Raw genomic sequence first — 21,676 nt, 5'->3', positions numbered from 1 at the left:
ATGTCAGGCTAACTGGTCTATAGTTCTCCGTTTTCTCTTCTCCCTCCTTTCTTGAATAGTGGGGTTACATTTGCTACATTCTAATCCGCAGGGACCGTTCTAGAATCTAGGGAATTCTGGAAAATAAAAACCAATGCATCCACTATTTCTGTAGCCACCTCTTTTAAAACCCTAGGATGTAGGCCATCAGGTCCTGGGGATTTGTCGGCTTTTAGTTCCATTAATTTCTGCAGTACTATTTCTTCACTAATACTAATTTCTTTCAGTTCCTCATTCTCACTAGACCCTTGGTTCCCTACTGTTTCCAGAATGTTTTTTGTGTCTTCTTCCGTGAAGAGAGATACGAAGCATTTGTTGAATGTTCTGCCGTTTCCTTATTCCCCATTATAATTTCTCCTGTCTCTGCCTGTAAGGGACCCACATTTACTTTTATGAATCTCTTCCTTTTTATATACCTAAAGAAGCTTTTACAATCTGTTTTTATGTCTCTTGCTAGTTTACTCTCATATTCTATTTTCTCACCCTTTATTAATTTCTTGGTCCTCTGCTGAATTCTAAAATCCTCCCAATCCTCAGGCTTACTACTCTTTTTGGCAACGTTATAAGCCTCTTCCTTTAATCTAATACTATCTTTAACTTCTCTTGTTAGCCACAGTTGGACCACTTTTCCTGTGGGGTTTTTGTGCCTTAAAGGAATGTATATTTGTTGTGAATTAAGAATTATTTCTTTAATTGTTTGCCATTGTCATATCTTTAATCTAGTTTCCCAACCCAACCTTAGCCAACTTGCCTCTCTCATACCTATGTACAGGAAACTTTCTGATATCCGGCACTGACAGGACCGAGCTGGTGCCGTACCATCAAAACTGCCGTACAAACCAGCGCTAATGTTAAAACATACGGAGCTTTTGAGCTCCGTATGAATCAACAAACCCTGTTGCTTAGCAACAGCTTCAAAACAGTCGGCCGCAGCTTAAAAGCATCTCTGTAGCTAAGCAACAGCTTCAGCTAGACCTTGCAGAGCCTGACTGGGAAAAAAAAAGCAACGAGAAGTAAAAAAACTTATAGGAAACGGCTCCTGAATTTTGCCGGTAGATAGAGCTTTCCGGACATTTAACCTCTGGTTAAACAAAAGTTTCCTGTAGTTTGCTTTGTTCAGATTAAGATCCTCATTTCGAATTTAACTAAATCACTTTCAAACTCAATATAAAATTCTATCATATTATGAGCACTGTACCCCAGAGGCTCCTTTATTACAAGGTTATTAATTAACCCCGTCTCATTGCACAATACTAGATCTAAAATAGCCTGTTCCCCTAGTTGGTTCCTTGACATACTGATCTAGAAAACTAACTAGAATGCATTCCAGGAACTCATCCTCTGCACTTTTACTGCAAATTTGGTTTGCCCAGTCTATATGAAAATTAAAGACCCCCATGATTACTGCATTACCCTTGATACATGCACTTCTAATTTCCTGATTAATACTGTGCCCGACACTACAACTACTGTTAGGGGGCCTATAAACTACTCCCACCAGTGTTTTCTGCCCCTTGTTGTTTCTTAGCTCCACCAAAGTGATTTTACATCTTGTTTTTCCGAGCTAAGATCCTTTCTCTCTACTGACTTTATCCTATCCTTTATTATCAGGGTTACCACCCCCCTCCTTTTCCATTCTCCTTATCTCTTCTAAAAGTCAAGTATCCTGGAATATTTAATTCCCAACCTTGGTCACTCTACAACCACATCTCCGTAATGGCTATTAAATCAAATCCATTTATTTCTACCTATGCTCTTAATTCATCTATTTTGTTACAAGTGCTTTGCGCATTATAGTGCCTTTAGCTTTAACTTTAACTTTTTTCTATTTTTCCCCGATGTCACCTTAGTCACTGATGCCCTATTACAGTACCTTTGTTAAGCTCTCTGGCCCAAGTGATTGGTTGGTGAGTATTTCTCCCTTTTAAGCTTAAATCTCTTTGGTTTATAGTTTCTAAGGTGTGATATACACCATCTAGAATCGGGGCAGAGGATATTTAAGAATAATATTAATAAATTTAATTACATAGAATGGGAGATCAGGCGATGTGTTGCTGCTGCAATATGTGGGAGCTGGTGAACACCATTGATGCTCACGGTGATCACATTTGCAGTAAGTGTTGGCTGCTCGAGGAACTCCGGCTCCGTGTTGAAGAGCTGGAGACCGAGCTTCAAACACTGAGACACATCAGGGAGGGGGAGAGTTACCTGGACTCTGTGTATCACGAGGTAGTCACACCAATTAGATTAATTAATTCAGATGTAGTCCGTGGCCAGGGTCAGGATGGTGTGACTAGAAGTGAGGCAGGTACGGGGATCCAGGAGGTAGTGCTGGAGGAGCCGCAGCCCTTGCACTTGTCCAACAGGTTCGAGGCTCTTACTCCCTGTGGGGACAGGAGCAGGGACTGCAGGGAGGATGAGCAACCTGGCCACAGCACCGTGGAGCAGGGGGCCATTCAAGTGGGGGGAGTTAAAAGAAATGTTGTAGTGGTAGGGGATAGTATCGTTAGGGGGATAGATAGAGTTCTTTGCAGCCGAGAGCGAGAGTCCCGAAGGCTGTGTTGCCTGCCCGGTGCCAGGGTTAAGGACATCTCCTCTGGACTGGAGAGAAACTTGGAGTGGGAGGGGGAGGATCCAGTTGTCGTGGTCCATGTTGGTACCAACGACATAGATAGGACAAGGAAGGAGGTTCTGCTGAGGGAGTTTGAGCAGCTAGGGGCCAAATTAAAAAGCAGAACCACAAGGGTTTACCTGAGCCACGAGCGAATTTGGCTAGGTCAAATAAAATTAGAGAGTTAAATGCGTGGCTCAAAGACTGGTGTGGGAGAAATGGGTTTTGCTTCCTGGGACACTGGCACCAGTACTGGGGCAGGAGGGAGCTGTTCCGTTGGGACGGGCTTCACTTGGCCAGTGCTGGGACTAGAGTCCTGGCGGATCATATAACTAGGGCTGTAGAGAGGGCTTTAAACTAACTAGTGGGGGGGAGGTTCCTAGAGAGCAAATAATAAAAATGACAACAGAGAAGGTAATAGACTTGGGTAGCAGTGGGGAAATTAAAAACCAGAGCGTGTCAGGAAGGGGCAGAAGGTATGGAGTAAAAGGTAAAGTAATAAGAATGGCAAAAGCAGGAACTAAGTGTCACAAAACATCTTTGAAAGTTCTCTATCTGAATGCACGTAGCATTCGTAACAAAATAGATGAGTTAATGGCACAAATAACTACATATGGGTATGATCTTGTGGCCATTACAGAAACATGGCTGCAGGGTGACAATGCCTGGGAATTAAACATACCAGGTTATTTAACGATCAGGAAGGACAGGCAGGAAGGAAGGGGTGGTGGGGTGGCTATGTTAATAAAGGAAGGAATCACTGTAATACAGAGAAATGATATTGGGTCAAAAGATCAGGATAATGAAACAGTTTGGGTGGAGGTAAGGAATAATAAGGGGAAAAAAACAATAGTGGGCGTAGTCTATAGGCCTCCGAACAGTGGCAATTCTGTTGGACGGAGTATCAATCAGGAAATAGTTGAGGCTTGTAATAAGGGAACATCTATAATTATGGGGGATTTCAACTATCATATTAATTGGACAAATCAAATTGGGCAGAGCAGCCTTGAGGATGAGTTCATTGAGTGTATTAGGGATGGGTTTCTTGAGCAGTATGTAACTGAACCGACCAGGGGGCAAGCAACCTTAGATCTGGTCCTGTGTAACGAGACGGGATTAATTAAAAATGTCCTAGTAAAGGATCCCCTTGGAATGAGTGACCATAACATGGTTGAATTCCATATTCAATTAGAGGGTGAGAAGGTTGGATCTCAAACAAGCGTGCTAAGCTTGAATAAAGGAGACTATGAAGGTATGAGAGCGGAATTGAGTAGAGTGGATTGGGAAAATAGATTAAAGGGTAAGACGATACATGATCAGTGGTGTACATTCAAGGAGTTATTTTACAACTTCCAAAAAATATATATTCCACTGAGAAGAAAAGGGTGTAAAAGAAAAGACAGCCATCCGTGGCTAAGTAAAGAAATTAAGGATAGTATTCGACTAAAAACAAGGGCATATAAGGTAGCCAAATCTAGTGGGAGGATAGAGGATTGGGAAAATTTTAAAAGACAGCAAAAAATAACAAAAAGATTGATTAAGAAAGGGAAGATAGATTATGAAAGTAAATTAGCAAAAAATATAAAAACAGATAGTAAGAGTTTTTATAGTTATATAAAAAGAAAAAGGGTGGCCAAAGTAAATGTTGGTCCCTTAGAGGATGAGACCGGGAAATTAATGGTGAGAAATATGGAGATGGCAAAAACACTGAATGAATATTTTACATCAGTCTTTATAGTAGAAGACACTAAGAATATCCCAACACTGGACAAACAGGGGGCTAAAGGGGGGGAGGAGCTAAACACGATCAAAATCACTAAGGAAGTGGTACTCGGTAAAATAATGGGACTCAAGGCGGATAAATCACCTGGACCTGATGGCTTACATCCTAGGGTCTTGAGGGAAGTGGCGGTAGGGATTGTGGGTGCATTGGTAATAATTTTCCAAAACTCCCTGGACTCGGCAAAGGTCCCGGCAGACTGGAAAACTGCTAATGTAACACCCTTATTTAAAAAGGGCAGTAGACAGAAGGCTGGAAACTATAGACCGGTTAGCCTAACATCTGTGGTAGGTAAAATTTTGGAGTCCATTATTAAGGAGACAGTAACAGGACATTTGGATAATCATAATTTAATAGGGCAAAGTCAGCATGGTTTTATGAAGGGGAAGTCATGTTTGACAAATTTGCTGGAGTTCTTTGAGGAAGTAACGTATAGGGTGGATAAAGGGGAACCAGTGGACGTAGTGTATTTAGACTTCCAAAAGGCATTTGACAAGGTGCCACACAAAAGATTATTGCTTAAGATAAAAAATCACGGGATTGGGGGTAATATTCTGGCATGGATAGAGGATTGGCTATCTAACAGAAGGCAGAGAGTTGGGATAAATGGTTCATTCTCAGACTGGCAATCAGTAACTAGTGGTGTTCCGCAGGGGTCAGTGCTGGGTCCCCAGCTCTTTACAATCTATATTAACGATTTGGAGGAGGGGACCGAGTGTAACATATCAAAGTTTGCAGATGATACTAAGATGGGAGGGAAAGTAGTGAGTGAGGAGGACATAAAAAACCTGCAAGGGGACATCGACAGGCTAAGTAAGTGGGCAGAGATTTGGCAGATGGAATACAATACTGGAAAGTGTGAGGTTATGCACTTTGGCAGGAAAAATCGTAGAGCAAGTTATTATCTTAATGGCAAGAAACTGGAAAGTACTGAAGTACAAAGGGATCTGGGGGTCCTGGTGCACGAAACTCAAAAGGTTAGTATGCAGGTGCAGCAAGTGATTAAGAAGGCCAATGGAATGTTGGCTTTCATTGCTAGGGGGATAGAATATAAAAATAGGGAGGTATTGCTTCAGTTGTACAAGGTATTGGTGAGGCCGCACCTGGAATACTGCGTACAGTTTTGGTGTCCATACTTAAGAAAGGACATACTTGCTCTCGAGTCAGTACAAAGAAGGTTCACTCGGTTAATCCCGGGGATGAGGGGATGGACATATGAGGAGAGGTTGAGTAGATTGGGACTCTACTCATTGGAGTTCAGAAGAATGAGAGGCGATCTTATTGAAACATATAAGATTGTGAAGGGGTCGGATCGGGTGGATGCGGGGAAGATGTTCCCGATGATGGGTGAAACTAGAACTAGGGGGCATAGTCTTAGAATAAGGGGCTGCTCTTTCAAAACTGAGATGAGGAGGAACTACTTCACTCAGAGGGTGGTAGGTCCATGGAATATGCTGCCCCAAAAAGCTGTAGAAGCTACATCATTACATAAATTTAAAACAGAAATAGACAGTTTCCTAGAAGTAAAGGGAATTAAGGGTTACGGGGAGCGCGCAGGAATTTGGACATGAGTCTAGGTTCGGATCGGTCATGGCCCTGTGGGTAGCGGAGCGGGCCCAGGGGCCGTGTAGTCTGATCCTGCTCCTATTTCGTGTGTCTAATTCTGTTAGATTCAGGAGATGGTTCTGTGATAGTGGATTGGCGGTTAGGATCAGATCAGCCATGATCTTATTGAATGGCGGAGCAGGCTCGAGGGGCCGATTGGCCTACTCCTGCTCCTATTTCTTATGTTCTTATGTTCTTATGTTCCTAACCCACTCTGCTTATTTTTACCCAAATCACTACTCTGCTCTACAGCCATTTCTCTTCCTGCTTTTGAATTTACCCTTTCCTGAATCCACCCACCCCTTTCATTAGTTTAAACCCTATCTACCCCCCTATTTATTTGATTCACCAGCACACTGGTCCCAGCTTGGTTTAAGTGGAGCCCATCCCAACGGAACAGCTCTCTTTCCCCAGTACTGGTGCCAGTGCACCCATGAATTGAAACGTCTGCCTCCCACACCACTCTTTCACCCACGCATTTAATCTTCTAATCTGCTTGACCCTGCATCAATTTGCACGTGGCCCAGGTAACAATCCAGAGATTTTTAATTTGAGGTTCTGCATTTTAATTTAGACCCTAGCTCCTCAAACTCTCTCAGCAAAACCTCATTCCTAGTTCTACCTATGTCGTTGGTTCCTACGTGGGCCACAACAACTGGATCCTCCCCCTCCCACTCCAAGTTCTTCTCCAGCCATGAAGAGATATCCTTAACCCCGGCACCAGGCAGGCAACACAGCCTTTGAAACTCCCGGTCACGGCTGCAGAGAACAGTATCTATCCCTCTGACTACACTGTCCCCTATCACTACAACATTCCTTTTCACTTCCCCAGTTGAATGGCCTCCTGTACCACGGTGCCATGGTCAGTTTGCTCATCCACCTTGCAGACTTTGTCCTCATCCACGCAGGCAACAAGAACCTTGTACCTGTTGGATAAGGGCAAAGGCCGAGGCTCCACCTGGGGTCACTGCACTGCACCTGGGGTCCTCTTACCTGCCTGAGTCACAGTCACACCCTACTGTCCCTGACCACTAACCAGGCCTGTACCACTACCTTACCTAAGGGGTGTGACTGCCTCCCGGATCAAATTGTCCACGTAACTCTCCCCCCACCCTGATGCCCTGCAATGTCTGCACCTCAGACTCCAGCTCAACAACTCTGAGCTGAAGTTCCTCGTGATGCAGACACTTACTGCTGACGTGGTCATCCAGGATCGCATTGCTCTCCACAAACTCCCACAAGCTGCAGTTGCGGCACACCACCTGCACTACCATCCCTATATAACCTTGTTTTATTTATTTAATTAATTAAAGTTTTTGTATTTAATTAACTTAGCGTATAGTTTAGTTTTTTTTAACTAATTACTTGATCCAGTTTAAGTTATAGGTAGATTCATTCAATATTTACCTGTAACACAAAGCACTACAAGTATTGGAGGCAAAAAGCAGCGCCTCTGGCCCCCTCTGCACCGAATTCCCACTCTCTCCCAATTCCCAACTTTTACCCTCTGTTTTAAGTGCAGTCCGTTTAAGACCACTCTGTGCAGACCACTCCAAACATGGTCATCTTCCCCTACTTGTACTACTGCTCAGTATCTGCTTCTTCTCTGTGAAGTGCATTGGCCACTATATAAATGCAAGTAGTTGTTGTGATCCAGGTTTTCATGTAACAGGTCTTGGCAAAGAGTCTAGGGTGCCTAGCAACAGGAGCCATTATGCGCAACACAGGTGTGCAAAGCAGCTGTCCTGTGAAGTACTGTAAAGGACTCACCTTTCTGTGCTCATACTCTTCCGATCACCATCTCTACAATAAACAAGGAAAGGCATTGAAAACAATCTTATTTTGTCTAAATGTGTAAAGCCAATATTTGGAGTTATTTAAAAAAAACACTAAAGCTTGAACTATCAAATAGCAATGGGAGCTATTTTTGCATTGATCAGCATCTAACCTTTAAAGGGTCAGTAAATTCATTCTTTTTCATTCATGTGCTTATCTTAGACTTGAACTCTACTGCCAATTAAATTACAATTTCTTCGAGATCAAGGTGAAAGGCTGGTTAATAGAGACTGGTAATGACAAGGCTAAGACTTCCTACCCAGAGCAGCTTTTCCTTGTTTTCTTCAGTTTTGTTTAACAAATTAATGGCCCATATTTTCCGATCGGAGGCTTCCTGCGTGCGGAGGCCTCCGATCTGGAAAAAATCTATGGACTTACCTGAGGGCTCCCGAGGTGCGTATACTTCCGATCCTGGGCCTCTCCAACTGGAAATGCGCAGGGCCCACGTATCCCAGAGGCGCATGCACTTCACAAGCAGCCCTGGGATCACGTGGGCCATGGGGAGCCAATAGGAGAAGGGAATCTCCCTTCATACACTTGACAGATAGAACGGTCAAATATATGAATGGAGAGCACCCCAAAAACACTGTAAAATATCAAATAATTTTTTTTTAAATCACATTTTTGAAATGTGTTGAAATTACAATAAATTAAATATTTTAAACATAGAGAGAGGTCCTAATGCCACCCCACTCCCCCAACCCCTCCAATTGGCCTACACTGCTCTTTACCAGGCCACAAAGAAGTACACTTGAACAGCCTGGAGTGACACGCCCTCTGATTTTCTTCTTCTTCCTTTGAGGAAGTAGCTGGCCTTCGCTCGGCACCTCACTCCATGCCTTGGTGGTGACTGAGAAATTGTCAAATGGTGAATCACAGAAGCGCAATCCCATTTCCCTGCTAATGGTTTGGACAATTTGCTGATAGAGGACCAGAGTGATTGTTATCTCACCCTCTGAGTCCAGATTGCTCCTTCAGCACTGTATATAATTAGGCACTATACAAGTCATCCAGTGTAGTATTTTTTGATATATGATTCATCCTCATGTTATACTCTTGTTAGTATAAGTATTAATGTTATTCATGTGATCAAAATCCTTAAGTAAAATGTATTGGAAAATACACTGACTATATATCGACTAAAATGTAACAAATATAGATGAGGTTTTTTTTGAAGAATGCACTGTAAATTTCATAACCTGCTTCTTTTCTTCACAGATGCTGATTGATCTGTTGTGTATTTCCAGCATTTTTTGTTTTTTATTTCACACGTCCAGCATTTGCAGGTTTTCCTTTTATATTTTGTAATATGTTCATTTTTTGAATGAAAGAGTAGGTATCCTTCTTCTTCTTAGGCAGTCCCTCGGAACCGAGGATGACTTGCTTCCACATTAAAAATGAGTTCTCAGGTGACGGATGAGTCCAATGCGGGACCCACAGTCTCTGTCACAGGTGGGGCAGACGGTGGTTGAAGGGACGGGTGGGTGGGGTACTTGGGTTGACGTGCGCTCCTTGCGCTTGACTTCCACTTGCTCCCGGCGAAGAGACTCGAGGTGTTCGGTGCCTTCCCGGATGCTTCTCCTCCACTTTGTGCGGTCTTGGGCCAGGGATTCCCAGGTGTCGGTAGGGATGTTACACTTTTTCAAGGAGGCTTTGAGGGTGTCCTTGAAGGAAGCGTTTCCTCTGGCCACCTGGGGCTCTCTTGCCGTGCCAGAGCTCCGAGTAGAGCGCTTGTTTTGGGAGTCTTGTATCGGGCATGCGGACAATGTGACCCGTCCATCGGAGCTGATTGAGCGTAGTCAAAGCTTTGATGCTGGGGATGTTGGCCTGAGCAAGAACACGGACATTGGTGCGCCTATCCTGCCAATGGATTTGCAGGATCTTGCGGAGGCAGCATTGGTGGTACCTCTCCAGTGCTTTGAGGTGCCTGCTGTACATGGTCCATGTCTCTGAGGCATACAGCAGGGCGGGTATCACTGCTGCCCTGTAGACCATGAGCTTAGTGCCGGGTTTGAGGTCCTGGTCTTCAAACACTCTCTTCCTCAGGCGACCGAAGGCTGCACTGGCACACTGAAGGCGGAGTGGGACTTCGTCGTCGACGTCTGCCCTTGTTGACAGTAGGCTCCCGAGGTATGGAAAGTGATATGGAAAGTGTAGGTATAACGAACAATAGAAATGCAAATCTTTGGTCAATCCATTCATGTAAGACATTAAATGAGCTACATTTCAGAACAGGTGAGCTAGATTTGAAACCCAAGATGAGGTAACACTTGCAGTCAATGGGCCGATAATGCGATATTGTGTGCCAAATTCACATAGGTTTCAGGCCTTCTAAGCACGCAATACACAATGTGCATAATAACCTGACCTAGAAGTATCTAAAGCATTTGGAGCCTGTGCACCAGTTGTGCAATAGCTTCATTAAGGCCTCTATTTTAATGCAAATGAAGGGAAATTCTCATAATGTATTTGAAGCTCCAGATCTTCTATTCAGTTAGGTCATTGCTCTTTTTTGTGTAACTATTTGCAATTGTAATATGCTTATGATGAAAAGAACAATCAGAACATATCCCACTATCAGATATCATAACCTTTATGAACCCTTATTACAGTGTGTGCTGCAGGGGTGTTCAGTATGTCTTTTCCCTCAGTGCTTCACTTTACTGTATGGGGTGTGTTTTCTATTTCCTAACAGTGTGCTCTTTTTAAGTGTTAACCCCAGTGGTAGTCGTTAGGTGGATGACTGCTGTGCATCAGCGTCTACCTCTAGGGATGGAGATGACACAGTACCTTCATGTGTGGGGTCAACTACAGGCACCATAGGGATTGACGCAGTGGCTGCCTGGGCTTGCATGCTATAGTGACAGATCGGTAGTTACTGTATTGAGTGGCATTGCCTGGGCGTTACATGTGGTGTCATCCTGAGAGACATCTCCATCATCTGTCCCAGTTGATGCCATTCCCCTGGTTCTGGACACTTACTTTGCATGGTCAGAGACCTGTGAGAGAACACCACTGAGCAATGAGGTTATTGAAGCCTTGCATTATGGCTATATCAATCTGATTCCCCAACAAGACAGACTGCTGTATATTAGAACTCAGTGTCTCAGGAGTCCAGTCATAGCATTTATTAAAGAATCAATGGCTGACCTTAGAATTTCAACCAAATGAGTCTCCGTTGCAGAGGGCTCTGAAGCTGGCCATGATGCTCTGCAGCTCAGTCAGGCGGTCACACAGCACTGCACAGATTGGGCATGCATACTTCATCTCTCTGACTCCAGGCCCTACTCCCTACCACTCCCAGGCTCCAAGTTCCACTCCCCATTATATTTTAATTTACTTTTGAGGTGATATTTTGATCAATTTTAGCCAATATTTTGATTTTCATTCTCTGTGTGCTTATGTCTGATCCGAGCCTGGGAAGGGTTATGTTTAGCTGAATGTTTTTAAGAGTCCAAAATAAAATGTATACTTCTCCACCCCCTTAAGTAAAGTTGCAATTGATTGGATCATTTTGGAAATATCTTACATCAGTTAAATATGTAAAAAGCACACTGTTAATGCAAAAGGATCAGGCCCAAAATCGCAATTTCTACAACTACCAAACCTCCTTCTCCCACTAGATGGCCACAAAGGCACAGTAACCTGCTCATCAGTCCTCTTGGTCAAAGTCCAGGATGCAGCATTTGGAGAAAAACAGGATTTTCTTTTTTTCCGTTAAATTATGGCAGAGAAGTAAAAACACAATTTGCACATACAATTTAAACAAGATTCAAAATAAAAGCAAAACCCATCTTCAATCTCTCCTATCATCCCATTAACCCCCTTTCTCTAAGATCCTTGAATTTGTTGCATTCAACTTCCTTCATTTGCAGTTTAAATCTATTCTGTCCACTTTCCGCTAAGAACATAACATCAATCCAATCCTGGTCATCAGTAACATTCTGTGTGAAGGTGAGCATGGTCATCAGGAACATTCTGTGTGAAGGTGAGCATGGTCATCAGTAACATTCTGTGTGAAGGTGAGCATGGTCATCAGTAACATTGTGTGTGAAGGTGAGCATGGTCATCAGTAACATTCTGTGTGAAGGTGAGCATGGTCATCATAACATTCTGTGTGAAGGTGAGCATGGTCATCAGTAACATTCTGTGTGAAGGTGAGCATGGTCATCAGTAACATTCTGTGTGAAGGTGAGCATGGTCATCAGGAACATTCTGTGTGAAGGTGAGCATGGTCATCAGGAACATTCTGTGTGAAGGTGAGCATGGTCATCAGGAACATTCTGTGAAGGTGAGCATGGTCATCAGTAACATTCTGTGTGAAGGTGAGCATGGTCATCAGTAACATTCTGTGTGAAGGTGAGCATGGTCATCAGTAACATTCTGTGTGAAGGTGAGCATGGTCATCAGTAACATTCTGTGTGAAGGTGAGCATGGTCATCAGTAACATTCTGTGTGAAGGTGAGCATGGTCATCAGTAACATTCTGTGTGAAGGTGAGCATGGTCATCATAACATTCTGTGTGAAGGTGAGCATGGTCATCAGTGACATTCTGTGTGAAGGTGAGCATGGTCATCATAACATTCTGTGTGAAGGTGAGCATGGTCATCAGTAACATTCTGTGTGAAGGTGAGCATGGTCATCATAACATTCTGTGTGAAGGTGAGCATGGTCATCAGTAACATTCTGTGTGAAGGTGAGCATGGTCATCATAACATTCTGTGTGAAGGTGGGCATGGTCATCAGTAACATTCTGTGTGAAGGTGAGCATGGTCATCAGTAACATTCTGTGTGAAGGTGAGCATGGTCATCAGTAACATTCTGTGTGAAGGTGAGCATGGTCATCAGTAACATTCTGTGTGAAGGTGAGCATGGTCATCAGTAACATTCTGTGTGAAGGTGAGCATGGTCATCAGGAACATTCTGTGTGAAGGTGAGCATGGTCATCAGTAACATTCTGTGTGAAGGTGAGCATGGTCATCAGTAACATTCTGTGTGAAGGTGAGCATGGTCATCATAACATTCTGTGTGAAGGTGAGCATGGTCATCAGGAACATTCTGCGTGAAGGTGAGCATGGTCATCAGGAACATTCTGTGTGAAGGTGAGCATGGTCATCAGTAACATTCTGTGTGAAGGTGAGCATGGTCATCAGGAACATTCTGTGTGAAGGTGAGCATGGTCATCAGTAACATTCTGTGTGAAGGTGAGCATGGTCATCAGTAACATTCTGTGTGAAGGTGAGCATGGTCATCAGTAACATTGTGTGAAGGTGAGCATGGTCATCAGGAACATTCTGTGTGAAGGTGAGCATCCTCAGCATTATATTCAGTCCTCCTCTAACATCTCCTCTGCATCACCAAGACCACCTCCCTCGATTTGTGCAACATCACATGCCTCCACTCTTACCTCACCTAAACATCGCTGTAACCCTTATCCATGAATGTCATCTCTAAGCTCGATGTCTCCATTGGACTTAACGGCCTCATCAAGATGCACGCTATATACACCACAATTTATCCAAAACCCCACCACCTAATCCTATCCAGCACAAAATCCCATTCGCCTGTCACCCTTATCCTCACTAAGGATTCCCATCCCTCAACACAGTGAATTCAAAATCCTTGACCTAGTCTTCAAATCCCTCCAGTCTTGCCCCATTCTACCGCTACAATCTCAAGTTCTACATGTCAACCCACACTTTCTCATCTTTGGTCTCCTTTGTATCCCCCTCACCTTCGGTGGTAGAGCCTGCAGTCATGTTGGCCCTACTCGCTGGAACTCTATCCCTAAACCCCTCGGCCTTGCTACATCTCTCCAGAGTTTCAAAAACCCCTTCAAAACCTACCTTTTCAATCATATCTTCAGTCACATCCCCTAATCCATCTCCTATTAGTATTCAGTGTCCAATTTTACTTCAGTGAAACATTATGGGGTATAGCACATTAAATATAAATGCAACTTGTTTTTAGAGGAAACCAGAGATTGTAAAAAATCATAACTTAGCATGTAGATATGTTCAAAAAATTTAAACACAGTGCCTCTGTTTTATAGTTACTGGGGCTAGCTCTTTTATGTATTCATTCCTCAAAAGGTCTGTGCAGTTTAAGGTGTACATAATATCTTGCTTTTGCCATAAATGCACAATAAACTTTTAGAAAGCAAGGTTTAAAGTAATATATTTACCTTTCAAGGTGTGTCTCACTCAGGCCAAGTGAGATACGTAAAAAATGATACCAGGAGCTCTCAGAGAAGAGGTGGGAAAGCAGGGCCCCCTGCTGGTACAGTTCAGTGCATGTAGTAATTTCTAATGCATTCAGCAATTTTTCTGTCACCTTTCCTATACCAGGTACCTACAGATAAAAGTACCAAGCAAAACAAGTTTATTCATATGTATCGAATATCACAACAACAACTTGCACTTATATAGCACCTTTAATATGGTAAAACATCCCAAGGCACTTCACAGGAGCGTTATCAAACAAAATTTGACAATGAGCCACATAAGGAGATGTTAGGACAGATGACCAAAAGCTTGGTCAAAAAGGTAGATTTTAGGGAGCGTCTTAAAGGAGGACAGAGAGGTAGAGAGGCGGAGCAGTTTAGGGAGGGAATTCCAGAGCTTAGGGCCTCGGCAGCTGAAAGCACGGCCGCCAATGGTGGAGTGATTAAAATCGGGGATGCCAAGAGGCCAGAATTGGAGCAGCACAGAGATCTTGGAGGGTTGGAGGGCTGGAGGAGGATAGAGAGATAGGAAGGGACGAGACCAAGGAGGGATTTGAAAACAAGGATGAGAATTTTAAATCGAGGTATTGCCGGACCGGCAGCCAATGTAGGTCAGCGAGCACAGGAATGATGGGTGAATAGAACTTGGTACGAGTTAGGATACAGGAAGCAGGGTTTTGGATGAGCTCAAGTTTATGGAGGGTGGAAGATGTAATTACAATACAATCCCTGATTGTGGCTTAGTGGACACACTTTACAGGTTTTTAAAAATTAATTCATTTCCACCCAACCCCTCGTAATGTTGCTAAATTCTGAGTTAAAAGATATTATTAACTAAACCATTATCATTAAAGATATCACTATTGTCTATTATAAGAAACTGCATGATAAATACTGAGATACAGCCAGCTAATCAATCTAGTTCTAATGATCCTGAACTTCAATAATAAGACTTAACAGTCATCAACAGCAGAACACTACCTTAAACTCAATGAGAGACATTGCTTTTTCTGTATAATATATAACCTACAGTAACAATTTTGTTTGCTCCTCTTCCCTTTTCTGCCATATTTCAGGCTATACCTTTTTCCTCTTAAAAAATAATATCGTTAGGGTGGCCACTCTTCATGTGTCAGCCCAGACGATGAATGCTGGCAGTTATTTAACTGTAGGGGGCATTGCAGCCCAGCACAATCCTGTCGTCACCCAATGGCCACATATGCACACTATCCAGCAGAATGGCAATCAGGAAAGCTAACACTTTTTCCTTTCATTAATCCATGGGCAATTGTAGTGTCCTTGTAATGCCACAAACTCTAGTTGTTACATAAATGGAGCTTCAGGTCAGTTTAATTACTATTTTAGGGAACTTAGAAAACTTGAATTTGCTCATCTTTTTCAGGTTTCCTCGCACACAACGTCAATTGCATAGAGATTGTTTTGCATCTGTACAAATTCTATAGTATGGCATCTCTGTGCACAGACATGCCACTCTTATATAATACTAGCAAATCTTTCATGGCATTGCTCATAATAAGTCAGGGGATGCACTATTTTAGAAGATCAGGAACAATAGGGCCGTATGGTCTACTCCTGCTCCTAATTCTTATGTTCTTATATACCATACAAAATATGTAGGTGTGTGTCCTTAAAGGCTAGAAAGTGCAATTGCTTTTAAATAAACAGGGTTCATACAGAGGTCAAGAGGCTGATACTGTTAAATAAACATTGGGTAAGTTCACAAAGATGTTAATTAAGAGACTGCAGACATTCTTGCTCCGTTATTTTGCGCTCTTGAAAAGTTCTTTTATCTTTAAGGTCTTCTTTAAAGTGAGGCACACAGAGTGTTGACGGAGAAGTGTGATGTACAGGAAGTGAGCATTTTTGTAATATAAGTAGCAGATTTCCTGTGACATTGTGAGTCAGAAGAAACACTGTTTTATAATAATAGATATTATGCAGGGCATAACATCAGGATCACTGATATATAACTGAGTTAAGTCAAATTCCGTGTTTATATATCAAACAGATAGATGTAAAACAGATAGATGTATAACAGATTGGTCTCTTGGGATTTTCCAGATAAAATCCCGTGACTGTCCATTATTCTGTGAACTTTACACCTCCAAAGGAGGTCAATCACACCTGTGCCATTTTATTGAAGGAGCTATCCATTTAGCTCCTTTCCTCTCCCCATACCATCTTTCAGATGAAATGTTAAACCAAGTGAACATAAAAGATTCCAGGAAGCAGTGCAGGGACTTTGCCTGGTGTTCATCCTTCACAAGCAAAACAAACTAACTGGTCATTAATCTCATTTGCAGTTTGTGGGGCCTTTTTGTTTGAGAACTGGCTGCTGCATTTGCCTACATAACAACAGTGACTACTGTTGAAGCACCTTGGGATGTTTTACAACATTAAATGTATGTGCTATGTAAATGTAAGTTGTGTTGTTGATCAATATGCTGCTAGAGAGTCAAGCTTGAATCACTAAATCATAGAATGGTTACAGCACAAAAGGAGGCCATTTGGCCAATCGAGCCCATGCTGGCTCTCTGCAAGAGCACTTCAGCTATTCCCAATCCCCCATCCTTTCCCCGTAGCCCTGCAATTTTTTTTCCTTCAGGTACTTATCTAATTCCCTTTTGAAAGCCACGATTGAATCTGCCTCCACCTCCTTTCAGGCAGTGCATTCCAGATCAAACCACCTTAAACATTCACTCCCTCCACCACCGGTGTACCGTGGCTGCAGTGTGTACCATCTACAAGATGCACTGCAGCAACTCGCCAAGGCTTCTTCGGCAGCACCTCCCAAACCCGCGACCTCTTCCACCTAGAAGGACAAGGGCAGCAGGCGCATGGGAACACCACCACCTCCAAGTTCCCCTCCAAGCCACACACCACCCTGACTTGGAAGTATATTGTCGATCCTTCATCGTCGCTGGGTCAAAATCCTGGAACGCCCTCCATAACAGCACTGTGGAAGTACCTTCACTACACGGACTGCAGCTGTTCAAGGCGGCGGCTCACCACCACCTTCTCAAGGGCAATTAGGGATGGACAATAAATGCTGGACTTGCTAATATAAAAAAAAAGATCCTAACCACTCACAACGTAAAAAAGTTTTTCCTCATGTCGCCTTTGGTTCTTCTGCCAATCACCTTAAATCTGTGTCCTCTGGTTCTCGACCCTTCCATCAATGGGAACAGTTTCTCTCGATTTACCTTGTCTAGACCCCTCATGATTTTGAACACCTCTATCAAATCTCCTCTCAGCCATCTCTGCTCTAGGGAGAACAACCCCAGCTTTTCCAGTCTATCCACGTAAGCTGTTATCTCCGTGAATAAGAGTTATAGAAACAGAGGGCTCGAATTTCCAAGCCCCGTGGAGGCGGGTTTGGAGGTGGGAGTGGGGGGAAAATTGCAGAATCAGGGGGCATGAACCCTTCCCGCCTCCATGCCCGTTTCCCAGGAGGCGGGTACCCGACCTGTGCTGGGAGCCGCCTCCCCGAGGCGGGAAGGGGATTAGTGCCAATTAACTGCCTGTTAACAGGTAGTTAACAGGCAGTTTTTGGCCTAATCCCTATTTTTAGCCCTGATGTGTGGGCTGCCGGACGGCTTCAAACCATGCCAAGTTAGCGAGGCGGACCGTCGGGCTGAAGGGCTTGGAGGGTTCGAGATGTCCGGTGTTCAGGTGAGTGATGGGTGCATGAGTGCAGAGGTAAGTGTGTTTGGTGTGTGTAAAGTGTTTAAATAAGTTTTACTTACCTTTACTTATTAATGCAGGCTTCCTTCCTTCAGGTCTCGGGAGCCCCCATCTCACCAGCACAGAAAGCAGAATGGCCGCGAGCTGTCAAAAGTTGCAGCATTCTGCTTTCTGTTCTGGAGAGATTTCTAACTGAGTCTGTGGAGAAAGACTCAAGTTAGAAGTCAGATTTTCAGTGTTTGACAGCTTCACAGAGCTGTCAAATGCTGATATTCCATCTGTCAAAAGCTCTTGACAGATGAAATGTCAATCCCTGACGTCACCTGTAACCGGGTGTCCCTTAATTGGCCTGCTGAGCCCGCTGGGAAAATCGCACGGGTTGGCCACAAATCGATGGAGGCAGGACTACAACCCAAAAAGTGGGAGTCCCACCTCCATCACGTCCCCATTGATAAAATCCAGCCCAGAGTCTTTTACTTATAGATTGATTAGAGGAAATGACACCCATAGACAATACACTAGATTATATGAAAGATGTGGGAGACCTCACGTTACAGTTGCTGATCTCAATAGAAGGATAAACAGCCCTGGGTTTTCGAAACCTTACGTTATATTAGTCTCGCTTTTATCCCTTCGTTCTCAGTTATTATATACCTCTTCCATGACCTTTACCCTTGGTTCACACTAATTTACATCAACTCCCCATTCCAAAGAATGGATGAAAGTTCCATATTAGTCTCAGCACATAAGTTGTGTGCCTCCTTATATGTATAGAAAAACTGGATAGATATATTTACCAGAAGGTCAGAATTACGCAAAGAACAAAACAATAATATTTATGACTCTTCTACTGGCCATGAAGAGGCCTTAAATGTCTGAGCTGATTTGTGGATTGATACGCTTATCAATTACTTCATAAAAGGTGATGAGTCGAAGAAGAGATGATGAGTCGAAAGAAGAGATGAATAAGGCTTTTATTAGCTAAGAAGAGACCATGCTTCTTCGTGAGTGACTGAACAAGTCTGAACGAAACCCACACAGTGGTGGGTGGAGTCAGCTGAGGCATGCCTCCATACACAGCGCCACCCAGAGGTGGCAATATACAATACAGTGGTTTACCACATTCACCCCTTGTTTAATGTGAAGTCCGGCGGGGTGAAGGGTACTACAAGTTAAGTCTATCAGGAGGCCTTGTCTGACGTCCTGATCGTCGTGGTGGCGGCGGTGGTGTTACAGCATCCGACGTCGGGTCTGGTGTCTGGGTGGTTGGCGAAGATTCCTGGGGCTTTGGCATGCCGTCTGCAAGGGTTGGGTTGGGAGGGGTGGTGGGGGATAACAGTGGTAAGGGGGATAACGGTGGTAAGGGGGATAACGGTGGTAATTCAGGGGTACCCGAGGGTGCGAGATCTCGTATGGAGACCGTGTCCTCCCGCCCGTCTGGGTATGTCACCCAGGCATACTGGGGGTTGGCGTGTAGGAGGTGCACCCGCTCGACCAGGGGGTCCGTTTTATGCGTCCTCACGTGCCTCCGCAGTAGGACGGGCCCAGGAGAAGTCAACCATGCCGGTAGCGAGGTTCCCGATGTAGACTTCTGGGGGAAAACGAACATTTTCTCATGAGGGGTCGCATTAGTGGCAGTACAAAGCAGTGACCGAATGGAGTGGAGCGCTGCAGGGAGGACCTCCTGCCAGCGGGAGGTCGGAAGGCCCTTAGATTTTAGTGCTAAGAGGACTGCCTTCCAAACCGTCGCGTTCTCCCTTTCCACCTGGCCGTTCCCCCGGGGGTTGTAACTGGTGGTCCTGCTCGTGGCGATACCTCTTGTTAGCAGGTACTGCCGAAGTTCGTCGCTCATGAACGATGAGCCCCTGTCGCTATGTATATAGCTGGGGAACCCGAACAGAGCGAAGATGTCATTCAGACACTTGATGACCGTGGTACTGGTCATGTCTGGGCAAGGGATGGCAAAGGGGAAACGGGAGTACTCATCAACTATGTTGAGGAAGTACACATTGCGGTCAGCGGAGGGGAGGGGCCCTTTAAAATCGACGCTCAGGCGTTCGAAGGGGCGGGTGGCCTTGATCAGGCTTGCTCTGTCCGGCCTATAGAAGTGCGGTTTGCACTCGGCGCAGATTTGGCAGCTCTTGGTCATGGTCCTGACCTCCTCGATGGAGTAGGGCAGGTTACGGGATTTGATAAAATGGAAAAACCTGGTGACCCCCGGGTGGCAGAGGTCATTGTGGAGGGACTGCAGCCTATCACTCTGCGCGTTGGCGCATGTACCACGTGATAGGGCATCTGGGGGCTCATTGAGTTTCCCTGGCCGATACAAGATATCATAATTGTAGGTGGAGAGTTCGATTCTCCACCTCAAGATCTTGTCGTTCTTGATTTTACCCCTCTGCTTATTATTAAACATAAAAGCTACTGAACGCTGGTCAGTGAGCAGGGTAAATCGTTTCCCGGCCAGGTAATGCCTCCAGTGACGCACCGCTTCTACAATAGCCTGGGCCTCCTTTTCGACGGAGGAGTGTCTCGTCTCGGGGCCCTGGAGGGTCCTTGAGAAAAAGGCCACGGGTCTGCCCGCCTGGTTAAGGGTCGCGGCTAGGGCGAAGTCGGAGGCATCGCTCTCCACTTGGAAGGGGATGGACTCATCCACCGCGTGCATTGCGGCCTTCGCGATATCGTTCTTGATAAGAGTGAAGGCTGCACACGCCTCTGGTGTCAGGGGGAAGGAGGTGGCTTTGATGAGGGGCCTGGCTTTGTCTGCATAGAGGGGCACCCACTGGGCGTAGTAGGAGAAAAACCCCAGGCATCTCTTCAGTGCTTTTTGGCAGTGGGGAAGGGGTAGCTCCATTAGGGGGCGCATTCTGTCGGGGTCGGGCCCGATGACTCCGTTCTCCACCACGCAGCCGAGGATGGCCAGGCGCTTGGTGTGAAACATACATTTTTCCTTATTGTACGTTAGGTTCAGCCGTTGGGCCGTACGGAGGAAATTTGCTAGATTAACGTCGTGGTCCTGCTGGTCGTGGCCGCAGATGGTGACGTTATCCAAATAGGGGAAGGTTGCCCGCAGCGCGTTCTGGTCAACCATTCGGTCCATCTCCCTTTGGAAGACCGAAACCCCGTTGGTGACGCCGAAGGGGACCCTAAGGAAGTGGTAGAGGCGGCCGTTTGCCTCGAAGGCAGTATACTGGCGGTCCTCATGGCGGATGGGCAGCTGGTGGTACGCTGACTTAAGGTCGATGGTGGAGAATACTTTGTATTGCGCAATCTGATTGACCATATCAGATATGCGAGGGAGGGGGTACGCGTCCAGCTGGGTGTACCGGTTTATGGTTTGGCTGTAGTCGATTACCATGCGGCGTTTTGCAGTGGTTTTAACGACTACAACCTGGGCTCGCCAGGGGCTAGTGCTACCTTCGATAATGCCCTCCTTCAAGAGCCGCTCCACCTCAGAGCTGATAAAAGCTCTGTCCCCGGCACTGTACCGCCTGCTTTTGGTAGCGATGGGTTTACAGTCGCGGGTGAGGTTAGCGAACAGGGGAGGGGGGGGGGACTTTTAATGTGGAAAGGCTGCAGGTGGTTTGCAGCGGGCGATTTAAAAGTTGTTGGTTGCAGACTGTGAGTGGGGGGAGGGGTCCACCGTATGCTAGTGTGACACTCTTAAGGTGGCACTGAAAATCCAACCCTAGCAGGACGGCAGCGCAAAGACGGGGCAGGACTAGCAGTTTAAATTTTTGATATTCAGTGCCCCCTACTGACAGGGTCACCACACAGTAGCCGCTGATGTCCATTGACTGGGACTTGGACGCCATAGAAATGCGATGGTGCGTTGGCAGAATCGTGAGGGAGTGGCTACGTACCGTGTCGGGGTGGA

At 45.0% G+C, this 21,676-nt stretch overlaps 1 protein-coding gene across 5 annotated transcripts in view; it reads right to left on the bottom strand.

The window, feature by feature from the left end:
- The window catches only part of polk (polymerase (DNA directed) kappa), a 117,107-nt gene that overhangs the window by 11,446 nt on the left and 83,985 nt on the right, over positions 1-21,676 (bottom strand). For all 5 annotated transcript variants that reach the window (XR_015078717.1, XM_085990572.1, XM_085990582.1 and 2 more), the window contains 2 exons: positions 14,056-14,222; positions 7,806-7,838 (listed from right to left, as the gene is read on the bottom strand). Coding sequence is in view for 4 of the 5 variants with exons in the window: in XM_085990572.1 (XP_085846698.1) it covers positions 7,806-7,838; positions 14,056-14,222 (200 nt within the window). In the remaining variant the exon portion in view is untranslated. The remainder of the gene's footprint in view (positions 1-7,805; positions 7,839-14,055; positions 14,223-21,676) is intronic.

Source organism: Somniosus microcephalus, chromosome 1 (assembly GCF_052327205.1).
Source record: "Somniosus microcephalus isolate GS21.2 chromosome 1, FLI_Smic_1.0, whole genome shotgun sequence".
In the NCBI taxonomy this organism is placed as follows: Eukaryota; Metazoa; Chordata; class Chondrichthyes; order Squaliformes; family Somniosidae; genus Somniosus; species Somniosus microcephalus.
This window is presented reverse-complemented; position numbering and strand designations above follow the sequence as displayed.